The sequence below is a fragment of the Hylobates moloch genome, unplaced genomic scaffold, assembly GCF_009828535.3.
Source record: "Hylobates moloch isolate HMO894 unplaced genomic scaffold, HMol_V3 SCAFFOLD_2, whole genome shotgun sequence".
In the NCBI taxonomy this organism is placed as follows: Eukaryota; Metazoa; Chordata; class Mammalia; order Primates; family Hylobatidae; genus Hylobates; species Hylobates moloch.
This window is the reverse complement of record NW_026652277.1, coordinates 29,911,670-29,927,885: the sequence shown is the minus strand read 5'-3', so window position 1 is coordinate 29,927,885 and position 16,216 is coordinate 29,911,670. Positions and strand designations below refer to the sequence as shown.

General features: G+C 43.6%; 2 protein-coding genes and 2 pseudogenes across 5 annotated transcripts in view; 1 reads left to right on the top strand and 3 right to left on the bottom strand.

The window, feature by feature from the left end:
- MANBA (mannosidase beta) overlaps positions 1–16,216 on the bottom strand; it is a 114,915-nt gene that overhangs the window by 90,827 nt on the left and 7,872 nt on the right. For 2 of the 4 annotated variants that reach the window (XM_032177020.2, XM_058432597.1), the window contains exon 2: positions 1,774–1,868. The exons of 1 other annotated variant lie outside the window; for it this stretch is intronic. In XM_032177020.2, the coding sequence (XP_032032911.1) occupies positions 1,774–1,868 (95 nt within the window). Of the gene's footprint in view, positions 1–1,773; positions 1,869–2,447; positions 2,542–16,216 lie in introns of those variants that run through there. One more of the 4 variants, XM_058432599.1, reaches the window with a different exon arrangement.
- On the bottom strand, positions 2,314–9,538 carry LOC131382623 (leucine-rich repeat-containing protein 37A2-like; annotated as a pseudogene).
- LOC116483287 (keratin, type II cytoskeletal 8-like) lies at positions 3,908–5,349 on the bottom strand (annotated as a pseudogene).
- On the top strand, positions 9,390–9,899 carry LOC116474280 (protein MANBAL-like). The gene has a single exon (XM_032754359.2). The coding sequence runs from the start codon at positions 9,537–9,539 to the stop codon at positions 9,897–9,899; it is 363 nt and encodes a 120-aa protein (XP_032610250.1). The 5' UTR covers positions 9,390–9,536.

Here is a 16,216-nt window from a genome sequence, read left to right as displayed (position 1 = left end):
TACCAAGTGCTATAAGAGTTTATCTCATAAGAAAAGATTTCGAAATGGAAACAAGAACTTAATGAAGAATAAATAAAATGTGTTGTATTCATCCAATAAAATACTATTCAACAATAAAAAGGAATGAAGTACTGATACATGCTACAACATGGATGAACTTTGAAAACATTATTATGCTAAGTGAAAGAGGCGGTCACAAAGGCCCACATATTGTATGATTCCATTTATATGAAGTATCCAGAACAAGCAAATCCAGAGGGACAGAAAGTAAATTAGTGGTTCCTAGGGCTGGGGTAAGAATTCAGGGGCAGGAGGAGTGGGCAATGGGAAATGACTGCTAATGGGTGTAACTTTTTGTGGGGGGATGAGGAAAATGTTCTAAAATTGATTGTGGTGATGGTTTTGTAACTGTAAGTATACTAAAAACCATTGAATTATATGCTTTAAATGACTGAATTGTACAATATGTTAATTATATATCAATAAAGTATTTTTTTAAAACTAGGTAGAAATGACTGGGTAGAGGCATTTCTACTCCCCTTACACTCTTTGCTCTTTGCAGGAACCCCTTACCCCTGCAAAGAGCAAAACCAAAACAAGGAAGTGCTGACAGCATGAATTACTTTTAGGTAATTGACTCATATGTGTAATTTGGGCTGGGGAGCTAAGGAGGAAAAAGCTGGACAACTCCGAGGGGCAGAGAGGTGCGGGCAGTGTTACAGGGACAGACATCTTTCAGCTGTATTTTCACAGACAAGTGAGAAGTTTATACTTGATTTGCCAAGTAAAATAGACACTTGCTATTCTTGAACGAATACCTATCTTGGCACAATCAATATTCTGGGATGATTAATCTAATGTTTCTAAATTGAAAAGATTGGAGAATAAAAGAACGAAGCAAGAAATTTGATTAGGCAGCTTTGGCCTCTTTCCTGGCACTCTTCTAGGCAAAGATGGAAAGATGGAAATGAGACGGAAGGGGCCAAACCAAGAGAAATGTTAGACAAAAATTTGCAAGACCCAGAACAGACTGAACACAGGAAGATGAAGAAAAGATGTAATAAGCCCAAAGCACCTTAGACATAGATTGGAAAATGTGTTACATTAAGAAAAACAATGAAGCTGTTAGAATATAAAGTTAGTTTTAAGGGGGAATTTTCCAGTTGATTTCAACTGGATATGTTGGGTTCAAAGTGAAATAGAACCATTACGAAAGATATTCTAAATATTATCTGTAAATAAAAGCCTGGAGCACAGCAGTAACTCCATGATATTGATAACAATATTCTGGCCTTTTCCCCCCTTTAAAAGACTAGTAAGTAATTACCAAAAAAAAAATCACATAAAAGGGACAGAAGGATTTTTTTTCATTTAGCAGTAGTGGTGGTACCTTTGGGTAACATTCTGCCTCATATGGAAATATTTGCTTATAATAACAGAACATTACTGAAAACAGTACCTGTGCTGCACCTCCTGGCTTCACCACATAGTATAGGTCAAGGTCATAGTCTCAATGGCTGGTTAGCACTACATAGAGCATAACCACTGGAAAAATGACCCCATAAGACACAATTTGGTGACTGTTGATTAGTAGCACCATCCTCATATACAAAACAAAACATAAATAACATATTCACTTTTATAGTACAAGGCTTTCATCTTACTTAACTCTCAGATATGTAACCTAAACAAACAAAACACAAAATTTTTGCCTAGATAGAAAAAGAAGAAAAGTTCAAATAATAATAAAAATACACCCACAAACATACATACCTAATCTCAAAGGGGATTTTAAATTCCTTGCTATAGGTCCAGTTATCCAAAGAGACCCATCTGTAGTTAAGGTCATTAAATCTGTAGTAAGGATCCTGTTGATACAAGGTAAAAATTATGGTAGATGGTTAAATATGCACAAATAAATTAATAAAACAAACATAAATTATTGACAACAGCTATTTATCACCTAAAAATTAATGAACTTTTAGCCTAGTAGTGCAAAGAGGGGACAGATCGTTAATACTGAAAAATGTGAAGGGAAAATTCCAACAAATTACCTGAAATGAATTAATTCTCTGAGATATAAATAATACAACTTCATTATGAAAGAAAATGGGTGGACATTAAGATTGGCTTCCCCTTGGAGACAGAGTTTCACCATGTTGACCAAGCTGGTCTCAAACTCCTGACCTCAAGTGATTCACCTACCTCAGCCTCCCAAAGTGCTAGGATTACAGGCATGAGCCATCGCGTCCGGCCTACAGTTTATCTTGTGTACTAATCTGTTTCACTCTCTAAATGAGTAAAGTGGGAGATCACTGTCATGGCCGAAGTTACATGGCCAAGACAAACTATGGTCTGGGAGTCCCAGGTTCTCCTGTGTGGGCATTTTCCTGGCAGATGCTAAATGAGAGGAAAATCTGGGTTTCATGTTTCTGTGTGATCCTCACCTCACTTGACTTCTGCTCTTTCTGTTTGCTCTGGGCTTCTGTGCTCTCGTTGATATAGTTCTCAGTTTTCCATTGGTCCGTATCCCATTCTGCCTTGGACACCTTGACTTCTTGCTGCTCACTGATGAATCAGGAGGCCTGTCCCGGAGATGAGCTTGGTACAGGCCAATTGCACGTGGGTCTCAGAGCACTCCATCTTCAAGGTCCAGATAACATGAGAAATGAGTCTTCTCACATCATTATTGGGGATGAGGGGCCGTAGCTGCTGGTTTAGCTGAATTTCAAACTGATCACCTGGGGACAAGAGCAATGGGTAATTGAAGCTTTTGGGCTTGGGAGACAGGCCAGTGCCCATGTTGTTGTATTCCCATTGTGTTTCACAGTCTTCTCTAAGTTAACGCAGTCCCAGCAGAATCTCCCTCAGGAGGATGGTTGTAGGTTGTGTTTTCAGAGACGGTGCCTTCTGGCAAAGTAGTGTTTTCCATAAAAATGTTTCGTTCAAAGGCATTTCTTGCAGTGGTGTTTTTAAAACGTTCTGATGGAGCAAATACTTCCAGAAACGGATTTTCCTGAAGACTCCGGTCTCCTAAAGATGAAAAAGCCCCTTGTGAAGGGGCATTTATGAGGCTCTTCGCTGCAGAGAATGGAGGCCTCTTTGCAAGCAAAGTCTATTCAGAACTTTTCTGGAATGTGCGATTGGTTTTAACTCAACTTTGCATTTTCTAAAACCAAAATGGGTAAGTCTTTCAATCTGTTTCTGACCTCAGGTAGGGCTTTTGCAAGGGTGGAGATAGAAGGGTTTCAGCAAAGAGGAGACTGCTGCCTTATGCTCTTGGGTGAACGAAGGCTTGGTATAGACGGCGTTTCCTGCTAACTTCTCGTGCCCCTGCTCTATGTGAGGCTGTTCCAGCTCCCTTGGGGCTGGACTCCCGAGCCTTTCTTTGGCAGCGTTCTCCACAAATGCCCAGGCACCCTGTTCTCTCCTGTTGCTCTGCTTTCCCACCTCTGAAGTGACTTCTCTGGATGCTCCTTGGGCCCATGAGGATTCTGTTCACTCTCTGCAGGCTTTTGCCTACACCTTGAATCTTACCAGGCTGTTTTCCTGTGGTTGGACAGTTTCCAATTTCGTGAGTTTTTGGATGCAGGTTGAAGAGAGGGACTCTTTGTATGCTTTTTCGGAATACCCATATTTTACATTTGAAAAAAACAGGTAACTATAAGGTTAGCTGTTGGCAGAGCTAGCAGACGTTTTATTTTGGACAAAAAAAAAAAAAAAAAAGCAATTGAATTTTTTTGTAGCTGAAGGCATAGGCATGGGGAGTCCCCAGGTAGTAAACTCCCCCCTGGGTGGGTTGAGAGCTAGGGCTGGGCCTCAGGTGGGTCTCACGTTCCCTGTGCTACTCTTCTGCTCTCTGGGAGAGCCGCAGGAGGGGCAGGCTGGGAGGGGCTGCCGCAGCTGTTCACTTGGGCAGGACGTCAGAGGACTAGGACACCAGCTTCCCATCATGGGTCTCGATCTTCTTCACAACCACTGCCCTGGTGGTGCTGGTGCGGCTGAAGGAGCTGGAGCCCAAGCCAGAGCCAAAGCTGGGGCTTGGGAAGCCCCCATAGGCCGAGCTCAGATCACCTGCATAACCACTGGTGGTCTTCGTATGGATACTCATGTTCTACATCCCAGAGTCCAGCTGGCCCTCCTCGCCCTCCAGCAGCTTCCTGTAGGTGGCTATCTCGATGTCCGGGGCCAGCTTGACGTTCATCAGTTCCTGGTACTCAAGCAGTTGCCACGCCATGTCCTGCTTGGCCCGCTGCAGGGCGGCCTCCAACTTGGCCAGCTTGGCGTTGGCATCCTTAACAGCCAGCTCCCTGTGCTGCCGACATCTGTGATGGCGGCCTCCAGGGAAGCCCTCTGGCCTTTGAGGCCCTCAGTCTCAGCCTGGAGCCGGCTGACGTTCCGGTTCATCTCAGAAATCTCAGTCTTTGTACACTGCAGGTCATTCTCGTGCTTCCCAGCCAATGTCTGCAGCTCCTCATACTTGATCTGGTACATGCTCTCAGCCTTGGCCTGCCTGCAGTTGGCGATCTCCTCGTATGGTGCCTTGACCTCAGCAATGATGCTGTTCATGCCCAGGGAACGGCTGTCGTCCATGGACAGCACCACAGATGTGTCCGAGATCTGGGACTGCAGCTCCCAGATCTCCTCTTCATACAGCTGCTTGAGGAAATTGATCTCGTCAGTCAGCCCTTCCAGGTGAGACTCCAGCTCTACCTTGTTCATGTAACTTTCATCCACATCCTTTTGATGAGGACAAATTCATTCTCCATCTCCGTACGCTTATTGATCTCATCCTCATACTTGTTCTTGAAGTCCTCCACCAGCCCCTGCATGTTGCCAAGCTCCGCCTCCAGCTTCAGCTTCTCCTGGCCCAGAGTCTTCAGCTGCTGCCTAAGGTTGTTGATGTAGCTCTGGAACATGTTGTCCATGTTGCTCTGAGCCATCTTCTGCTGCTGCAGGAGGCTCCACTTAAGTCTCCAGCATCTTGCTCTGCTGCTCCAGGAACCATACCTTGTCTATGAAGGAGGCAAACTTGTTGTTGAGGGTCTTGATCTGCTGCTTCTCCTGGGTGCACACAGCCTGGATTTTGGGGTCCACCTCCAGGTTAAGGGGGCTCAGCAGGCTCTGGTTGACCGTGATGGCGGTGATGCCTCCCACGCCACTGGCCCCACCATAGCCTCCGCCCAGGCAACCTTGGAAGCTGCTGCTGCCCACTAGGAAGAAGCTCGAGGAGCTTATGTGGACACCGGGCCCACTCGTGTAGGAGTGGCTGCTGAAAGCCCGGGGCCCAGAGATGGACACCTTGTAGGACTTCTGGGTCACTCTGATGGACATGGTGGAGGCAGGAGTGGGGGCAGGAAGGCCGAACCAGATGGAGATCCCAGAAGGAGTGGAGAAGCTGCTTCTTGGTCTTGTCAGTTAACTTTACCACATATCATCTCATGACCAGAGGAATTTACAAGAGGGTATAACTTAGATTTATCCACGTTTCTCGTGACCTTCCCCGTGCCGCCTGGAGGGCTGTAAGCAGGGTTTGCTTAGTGTAGCAAGTCGGCGACCTTGCTGTGGCACCTAGATAAGGGTTCAGGAATGCAGCTGCAGAGAATTCCGGGTAAGGGTCAGCTGCACTGAGGGGGCAGCTCCTGGGGCAGCTCGTCCCTAACAGTAACAACATTGATTCTACATCTTATAGATTTTTCTACGAGAAATAAGGCAAGACATAATTTAGTGCGTCATTGATGTCTAGCTGCTCACTCCCAAAGCCTGACAAGTTGATGCCATTGCTGTCTGAGGCCGCCTCCGGCTCAGTAGTCAGCTCGTGCTCTTGTGCTTCTTCCGGGCTTGTATTACCTTCATGAACGCTCCTTCTGGATTCCCTACAGATGCTTCTTCAACTGTCATGTAAGACACAATAAGTCTTTCTGAGTTTCTCTTACAGGGTTTAGCTTGTTAATTTCCTTATCCTTTGTTCTCAAATTCAACTTTCTTGTTCTTCCTTGCCCCTAGTTACCGTAAACAGCCTACCCCCTTCCCATCAGCTGTAATCAATAACTCACATCTGTTCCCTTGGTTACCTGTACCCCATGTTCCCCTGAAACTGCATGTCTCACACGCTCCACCTCTGTCCCCCTCCCCTTCTATATTTAAAAAAATATGTACAAGTAGCCAATCGGGTCAGCTCAAATTGTGCAGTCCAACCCCAGCCCATAGGGACTGCGTTAAGGATAAAAAAACCCCTGGTCTCCTTTGCTCTCTGTGCTCTTGCGATCTTGATTGATGCAAGTGGCACCCTTTTGCAGAAGTAAATTGCCTTGCTGAAAGAATTAAAAAAAAAAAAAAAAAGATTGGCTTCCCCTTTTAAAACCAAACACAAAACCACTAAGGTATTGGCAGAGAATGAAAGACTGAAGCTGTGGTGTGTAGCCAGCAGTATCTCATTGCCCTGTGGTTCTCACTCTGCTTTTTGCTGCCACTATCCCAGCCGGCCTCCAGGGGGAATACTTCTCTACTGCCCAAAAGTCAGCACAACTCCCTTCCTTCCACTCATTGGATTCATTTAGCATTTCCAGTTATTTTTCACTTAGCTAAGTGAGCATGAAAAGGATCTCTACAGAGAATACACAGGCAGCAAAGATACTACAAAACTTATTAACATCAGGTTTCTTATATTATCCTACCTCAGGTCAGCAAACTGCCACCCACAGGCCACATGCAGCTCACTACATGTTTCTGTGTGGCTAGCAAGCTAAGTGAGAATGGACATGTGCCCATAAAGTTTTACTAGAGCACAGCCATGCCCTTTCCTTTACAATTAACATATGGCTGCTTTCGTGCTATAGTGGCAGAGTTGAGTAGACATGATGGAGACCATCTGGCCCTCGAAGTCTAAAACATTTAATATTTAGCTCTTTACTGAATGTGTTTGCTAACCCCTGCCCAAGATGACTGGCCTCCTAGATGTTCATAGATGTTGCTCCATCTGAGTGTCTAGACCCAAGTCTGCCTCTTCATAAATCCTTAAGTCTTTCTTCTCCACTCTCTTTCCACTTTTTTTTTTTTTTTTTTTTTTTTTTTTTTTTGAGCTGGAGTTTCACTCTTGTTGCCCAGGCTGGAGTGTAATGGCGCAATCCCAGCTCACTGCAACTTCCGCCTCCCAGGTTCAAGCGATTCTCCTGCCTCAGCCTCCCAAGTAGCTGGGATTACAGGCATGCACAACCACACCTGGCTAATTTTTTGTGTGTTTTTAGTAGACATGGGTTTTCACCATGTTGGTCAGGCTGGTCTCGAACTCCTGACCTCAGGTGATCTGCCTGCCTTGGCCTCCCAAAGTGCTGGGATTACAGACATGAGCCACCGCATCTGGACTCTTTCCACTCTTTATCTCCCAGAGGAAGACTCAAGACAGGAGGCAGAACAGAAAGTGGCAAACAAATCTTTCCAGTTCATCTATCTATAAACAATATATAGAAGGAAATTGTGCAGGCATGGATGGGCTTCCCCTTCTTTGTCAGGGACAGATCCAAGTTATTTCCTTAGGGACCGTAACTCCAAGTTGAGAAAGAAAAGCCAGCTCTGTCTAAGTTCCACACAGGTAAGAGCCGGATGAACACGTTAGGCTGGCAATGGCCAGTTAGGCAGTTGCCCAGGGCAAATCTGTAAGAGGCACTACAACATCACTGGGAGTGTATCAAGATCAAGATAGGTATCTGCCAGAAACTGATCCAAACTGGAAGAAATATTTTGATAAGCTACTAGGGGAGAGAGTGACTGATGAGATTTAAAACAACAGGTAATCACCAAACTGGCTTTTAAGGTCCGGTTAATGGTAAGGTTTTGTTCTGTTAAATGCCGTGAGCCAAGCCCAGCCAACTTACTTCCTTTTCTGCTCTTCTCCCACACAGGACTTGGCCTCTCCAATGAGCAAACATGGAACACATATTTACAGACGCAGGTTTGAAGAGGCACCTAATTATTAGCATGACCATGTCACTCCCCCAAGCCCTATTTATAACTCTACACTGTGGACTTAGTCCAATACAGTTAAAAATATCATGAGAAGGAAGGTGTGAGAGCAATTCAGCCACAACACATCAACACACTAAGCCCGGGGGCTGGCTGATGATCTGGTTGGCGGGGCACAAGTCCCCTTCCTTTCTCCCAGCTCCCTGAAGGAATCTGCAAGTTGGTTCAAGAGGGCAATCTTCCCAGATATATTTTTTCAACACAAACATAATTTATAGCTTAAAATTTTATCTTACTTTAAAGAGGCCAATCTGAGAAAGCTAAATAACGTATGATTTCAACTATATGGCATTCTGGATGTTAAATAAAAATTATAGGAGGCTGTTGTTGACTGAGCTCCTATAACTAGGCCACAGCAGACCAGATCAAACCAAAACAGTCACTCACGCTAAGTACCACTTAATCAAACTGAAACTTTAACGAAGCAGGTAGATCCGCAAACAGGGCAGTTTTTCCTGAAAACTTGAGATTCCAGTTCGTCTGAGTAAGGAAGTCCTCTCTGCATTTTTTTTTTTTTTTTTTGAAACAGGTCTTGCTCTGCTCTGTCACCCAGGCTGGAGTGCAGTGGCACAACCATGGTTCACTACAGCCTCAACCTTCGGGACTCAAGCAATCCTCCCAGCTCAGCCTCCTGAGGAGCTGGGGGTACAGGTGTATGCCACCACTCCCAGCTAATTTTTTATTTTTATTTTTTTGTAGAGATGGAGATCTTACTATGTTGCCAAGGCTGGTCTCAAAATCCGTAGCTCTAGCAATCCTCCTACCTTGGCCTCCCAAAATGCTTAGATTACAGGCGTAAGCCACCACACTGGCCGGTTCTCTCTGCCTTTACCCTTTCTAGAAAAGTAACCTGAAGTAATCTGATGTTAATCAATCATTTTTTTTTTCCTACTGTTCTGTTTCTTTGTTCCTTACAAAACCCACTATTCTTCCATGGCCTTATGAAAGTGCTCATTGTATTTTGTAGAATGGATGCTTTCCTGATTCATGAATCACAAATAAAAGACAATTTGATCTTTAACTACATTTGTTGTAATTTTGTCTTTTGACATGGAAAAGAAAAAACTATGGAGACAGTGAAAGGATCAGTGGTTACCATGGGTTAAGCAGAGGAGAGGGAAGAATAAACAGAGCACAGAGAAAGTTTATGGCAGTGAAATTATTCTTTACAATATTGCAATGGTGAATACAAGTCATTATACATTTGTCCAAACCCACAGCATGTTCAACCAAGAATGAACCCTAATGTAAAGTGTGGACTTTGAGTGATAAAGATGTGTCAATGTCTGTTCATTGATTCTAACAAATGTACCACTCTGGTGGGGGATGTTGAAGAATCAGATGCTGTGCATGCAAGGAGGCAGGAGGTTACGTGAAAACCCTCTGTACTTTCGGTTCAATTTTGCTGTGAACCTACAAAGTCTACTCTTCCAGGGCAGCGGGGCAGCAGCGTGAGAGTTGGCTCTGAAGAGTGGTGGGTCAGAAGAGACCTCAGGCAGCAAGTGACTTGGGCCATGGCCTCTGACTTAGACTTCTCACCTCCGGAGGTGCCTGAGCCCACTTTCCTGGAGAACCTGCTATGGTACGGACTCTTCCTAGGAGCCATCTTCCAGCTCATCTGTGTGCTGGCCATCATCATACCCATTCCCAAGTCCCACGAGGTGGAAGCTGAACCGTCTGAGCTCAGAAGTGCTGAGGTGATGAGGAAGCCCAAGGCTACTGTTTCTTCTGTGAACAAGAGGCCCAAGAAAGAGACCAAGAAGAAGCGGGAGAAGAGGAGGCCCGAGGAGCCAGACAGGCAGGGAGAGGGCCTTGGGGACAGCCCTCCTGGGAATCTATATCCTGTTCCCCCTCTCCATCCCAGGCTCAGGGTCTGAGGAGGCTGTGACGCCCTCTGACCTCAGAGATCTAGACAGTCATGACAGTCCCCAGGCTCCAGCTGGGCAGTCCACCACTTCCTCTTCCTTCTGCTTCTGTGATGGTTTAGAGTCAAGGGGACTGAAACACACTGTGACTGTATTAGGAGGTTTGTTTAGAAGTTGAGTCAGCTCACAGAGTCATATTTTCTTACTTAGTCATGTGTCCAGCCTTGAGTCACCCCCTCCTTGTGAGTTTACACTACATTTTGGAGTCATTATCTAATGCTGACAGGCCCACCCTCTCCCATTATCTGTGCACTACAGATCTCCTGCTAATCAGTCACCTTTTTTGCTGCTGTGTAGACAGAGCCAGGCCTCACCTGTTTGTTTAGGCCAAGACGCCATGGCCATGCAATGTTAGTAATCCCATTAGCTGCAACAGCTAGGCCCAGAAAATGCCTGACATGAGAGCCAGCAGACAGCCCAGGCCAGGGTAGGCAGTGCCTGCTTCTGCTCCATCAGGTGCAGGGGATTTGGCTGAAGGCATGCATGTTTCCTGGGCACAAACTTCCTGAGCTTCTGAAATGGGAGACTCGTCAATTTCAGACCAACCTCTTTTCAACCCTTCAACCCATCATAGCACGTTCAAGGTGTGCCTTTTACTTCCACCTATACATCCCCCATCCCTTCAATTCTTTCATTCCCCAACCAGAGAGAGTTCCTGGGGGAAATGTGGTGAATAAACTGCATGCATGCTGAAAAAAAAAAAAAAATAGTCTACTAAAAATTTTTCTCTTACTAAGAGAAAATACCAGAAAAAAAAAAAGTTATAGAGGTTTAAATTACATTTAAAATAACTATTCCAAATGCTAATCAACCAACCTAATTTGGTTCCAGGTTGGTCTGACCCTATTTATCATACTGAAATTCTGAGCCTTATTTATAGCAAACAGCAGCTCAGGGTTACCTCTCATGACTAAGGACCCATGTCAGTCTGAGTTGTTAAGCAAACCCATGAACCCTAAAAACAAATAAAAGTATCATTTGTCAACCATTTACTATACATCAGCCTCTAAAGTAGGCACTCATACACTCTTATCTTCATAATAAACATGTACAGCAAATATCATTTAATAGAGGAAGAAACTAAAGCTCCAAAAAGTGAAATAGCTTTCCTGAGGTCCCACAACTAAGCAGAAGTATGTACACTGAGGAGAGAAACCAATCTAGTCTAACACCAAGGTCTGAATTTTTTGGACTATATTACAATGCCTCATGCTACATATACTTACACATTTATACCAGCTGGTAACTGCAACAACAATAATAATAGTTAAAAGTTACTGCCTGTGATCCTAGTGGGGTAGGTACTATTATCACACCCATTTACCAACAAAGACTCTAAGGCTTATACTCAAATGGCTATTAGGTGGTGGAGAACTGACTCAGAACCAGGAAAGATGGCTCCAGGGTCCATATACTTAGTCATTACCTAGTACTACTATTAACGTCACAACACCATCAATAGTTACAATGTCAGTGCTTATGAAGCAGCAACCATGAAATAGACATGCCGTGTGTGCCTCGGCTAGTTATTTATAATTGATACTTACCATATTTACTATGTTTACTGTACATCAACAAGCCATGTGTCATCAGAGCATGCAAATGACAATATCATCAGTCTCATTTTCTCAGTAAGTTTCTGGACTCCATCATTATACCTGATTATAGATATAGAGATACTTAACCAGGTATAGCTTTTCCACTCCCCAATTCTGCTTCAGACCAATGTCAGACTTTACCCCAGATACAATTACTTCGAATAGAATTAAATGGAGAAAGTTTTTTCAATTATCTTGTTTACAGGCATTGTTTTCTTAGACATTTGGGCAAAAATAAATAAATAGATGTTAAGAAAATATTTATCAAAAACAAGCAAAATGTGGATTAGGATACATAATTATCTGGCAAACTGAGATAAAATGGCAGATAGGAGACAGGACTAACATGCAGCTCTCACTTGGATGAACAGAACAGCACGTGGAGACTCACACTGTGAATTTTTGCTCCAAGAACCACCACAGGAACATATCGGGAAAACCAAAAGAATTCAAGACCCTTTGAAACAAGTGGTTTGCCACTGCAAACTCTGTGAAACAGCCAAAAACTATGAGTTCCCAAAGTGTGAGAGGGAAAAATGTCTGCTTCCAAACACACATCCCCTCTGGGAACCTCAAAATTCAGATCACAGGAGAAGGATTTAACCTTACCTAGAGCTGAAATGGACTTCAGGAGCCAAGCAAAATATAATAACACCAAGAAAAGAAGCACCAGAAAGAGCAAGTCCCCAGTTTGAGTCCAGGGAAGCCATTTCTGGCCTATCTCACAGAGGTCTTTGGGGAAGGGAAGGCACCCAGCAGAACTGGAGGGGAGTCACGGGGTGAAGGAAGCTCCTGGTTGAACTTTGTAATATTTTCGACAAGCATGAATTTTCCTGAGCAGAATCCAGGAGCTTGGGGGTGGCGAACAGGAAGAACAGATATGAGCACAGCAAAAGGTGTGAGCAGGTGGGGAGGGGTGAGGCCTGAGAGCCATGTTTGCTTTCTCAGCAGGGAGGCTTATAGCCTGGGGCAAGATCTCAGCCCTGCTCACCGGCTGCCTGGATATAAACTGATATAAAGTCAGTGCTGTTGGGGGGGCACAGTAGGAGTGAGACTGGCCTTGCTGGCTTCATGGAAGATGGGTAAGGCCTGTGGTTTTTTGTTTTTGTTTTTTTGTTTTGAAACGGAGTCTTGCTCTGTCACCCAGGCTGGAGTGCAGTGGCGCGATCTCTGCTCACTGCAAGCTCCGCCTCCCGGGTTCACACCATTCTCCTGCCTCAGCCTCCCGAGTAGCTGGGACTACAGGCGCCTGCCACCATGCCTGGCTAATTTTTTTGTATTTTTAGTAGAGATGGGGTTTCACCATGTTACAGGATGGTCTCAATCTCCTGACCTCATGATCCGCCCACCTCGGCCTCCCAAAGTGCTGGGATGACAGGCCTGAGCCACCGCACCCAGCCAGGTAAGGCCTGTCAGTGCTGGCTTTTCCCCCACTTCCCTAGCCACCTGTATGATGCAGCAGAGGCAATCATAATCCCCCTGGCAACATAATTCCATTAGCCTGAGAACCCCATAGTGGCCATGGCAGGCCCCGCACAAAAAGAGTCTGAGCTCAGACCTGCCTAACCCTGTCCTCACCTGATGAATTTTCTCTACCGGACCTGATAGCCAAAGACAAATGACATAAACCCTTGGGACCTCTATGGCCCTGCCCATCACCTGAGAAACCCAAGTACTCATCCTGGCCAATGTAGGGCAAGATTATATCCCCCCTTCTACTACTGCAGCTAGTGCTTTCTTGACAGGGCTACCTCCTGGCTGGAGACCAATCAACTCAAACTGATAAAAGAACAACCCTGCTCTAAAGAAGAAAACAACTAATTCCACTGCCTGAAATATCCTGGTTAACCAGAAGTACTGAGACTGTTCACATGACAACTTCACTGCTAGCATAACCAGCATTTGAGAAAGCCTGTGCACTAAACGAAGCTACAACCAAGGACTCCCACAGAGGCCGCTTCACTCCCCTGCCACCTCCACTGGAGCAGGTGCTGGTATCCATGGCTAGGAGACCTGAACATGGATCACATCACAGGACTCTTGGCAGACAGTCCCCAGCATCAGCCTGCAGGCCAGTAGCCCCACTGTGTGGCTAGACTCACAAAGGTAATAACAATCACTGCAGTCTGGCTCTCAGAAATCCCCGTCCCTAGGGGAAGGGGGAGAGCACCACATCAAGGGATTACCCCATGGAACAAAACAATCTAAACAGCAACCCTTGAGTTCCAAATCTTTCCACTGAAACAGTCTACCCAAATGAGAAGGAACCAGTTAAAGTAATTCTAGTAATATGACAAAACAAGGTTCTATAACACCCCCAAAAGATCACACTAGCTCTCCAGCAATGGATCGAACCAAGAAGAAATCTCTGAACTGCCAAATAAACAATTCAGAAGGTTGATTATTGGGCTACTCAAGTAGGCACCAGAGAAAGGTGAAAGCCAACTTAAAGAAATTTAAAAAACAATACAGGATATGAATGAAAAGATCTCCAGAAACAGATATTATAAAGAAAAAACAATCACAACTTCTGAAAATGAAAGACATACTTAGAGAAATGCAAAATACACTGGAAAGTTTCAACAACAGAATCGAACAAGGGAAGAAAAAAGGATAAATGAAACAAAAACTGGTTCTGTGAAAAGATAAACGAAATTGATAGACCACTAGTGAGATTAATCAAGAAGACAGAAGACACAAATAAGCTCAATTAGAAATGAAATGGGAGATATTACAATTGATGCCACAGAAATACAAAGGATCATTCATGGCTACTATGAACATCTTTATGTGCACAAACTAGAAAACCTAGAGGAAATGGATAAATTCCTGGAAATATACAATCTTCTCAGATGAAACAGGAAGAAATAGAAACTCTGAACAGACCAATAACAAGTAGTGATGTTGAAACAGTAATTTAAAAATTGCTGACCAAAAAAAATGTCCAGGACCAGATGGATTCACAGCTGAATTCTATCAGACATTCAAAGAAAGATTGGTACCAATCCTGCTGAAAATACTCCAAAAAATAGAGAAAGAGGGAATCCTCCCTAAATAATTATATGAAGCCAGTATTATCATATACCAAAACCAGAAAAGGACATAACAAACAAAAACTACAGACCAATATCCCTGATGAGCATAGCTGCAAAGAGCCTCAACAAAACACTAGCTAACCAAATCCAACAGGATACCAAAAAGATAATACACCATGATCAAGTGGGTTTCATACCAGGGATGCAGGTACATATGCAAGTCAATAAATGTGATACACCACATAAAAAAAATTAAAAACAAAAATCATATGATCAACTCAACAGATGCAGAAAAAGCATTTGACAAAGTCTAGCATCCTTTATGATTAAAATCCTCAGCAAAATTGGCATAGAAGGGACATACCTTAAGGAAATAAAAGTCATCTGCAACAAATCCACAGCCAACATTGTACTGAACAGGGAAAAGTTGAAAGTATTCCCCCTGAGAACTGGAACAAGACAAGGATGCCCACTTCACCACTTCTCTTTGACATAGTACTGGAAGACATGGCCAGAGCAATCAGACAAGAGAAAGAAATAAAGGGCATCCAAATCAATAAAGAGGAAGTAAAACTGTCACTGTTCATTGATGATATGATCATATATATAGAAAACCCTAAAGACTCATCCAAAGAGTTCCTAACCTGATAAATAAATTCAGCAAAGTTTCGGGATACCAAATCAATGTACACAAATCAGCTGCACTCCTATACACCAACAGCAACCAAGCTGATAATCAAATCAGGAACTCAACCCTTTTACAATAGCTGCAGAAAAATAAAATAAAATACTTAGGAATATACCTAACCAAGGACATGAAAGACCTCTACAAGGAAAACTACAAAACACTGCTGAAAGAAGTCATAAATAACACTAACAAATGGAAACACACCCCATGCTCATGAATGGATAAAATCAATATTGTGAAAATGACCATACTGCCAAAAGCAATCTACAAATTCAACTCAATTCCCATCAAAATACCATCATCATTCTTCACAGAACTAGCAAAAGCAAACCTAAAATTCATATAAAACTCAAAAAGAGCCTGCATACCCAAAGCAAGACTATACAAAAAGAATAAACCCTGAGGCATCACATTACCTGACTTCAAAGTATACTATACTATAAGGATGTAGTCACAAAAACAGCATGCTACAAGTACAAAAACAGGCACATAGACCAGTGGAACAGAATAGAGACCCCAGAAATAAAGTCAAATACTTACAGCCAACTGATCTTTGACAAAGGAAACAAAAAGATAAAGTGAGGAAAGGACACCCTATTCAACAAATGATGCTGGGATAATTGGCAAGACACATGTAGAAGAATGAAACTGGATCCTCATCTCTCACCTTATATAAATATCAACTCGATAGATCAAAGTCTTAAATCTAAGACCTGAAACCATTAAAAAAAATCTAGAAAATAACATCAGAAAACCTCTTCTAGACATTGGTTTAGGCAAAGACTTCATGACCAAGAACCCACAAGCAAATGCAACAAAAACAAAGATAAATAGATGGATCTAACTAACCTAAAAAGCTTCTGCACAGAAAAAGAAATAATCAGCAGAGTAAACAGACAACACACAGAGTGGGAGAAAACCTTCACAAACTATGCTTCCGACAAAGGA

Excerpts from the sequence above, each read along its gene's own strand:
- LOC116474280 (XM_032754359.2), top strand. The coding sequence starts at position 9,537 with ATGGCCTCTGACTTAGACTTCTCACCTCCGGAGGTGCCTGAGCCCACT.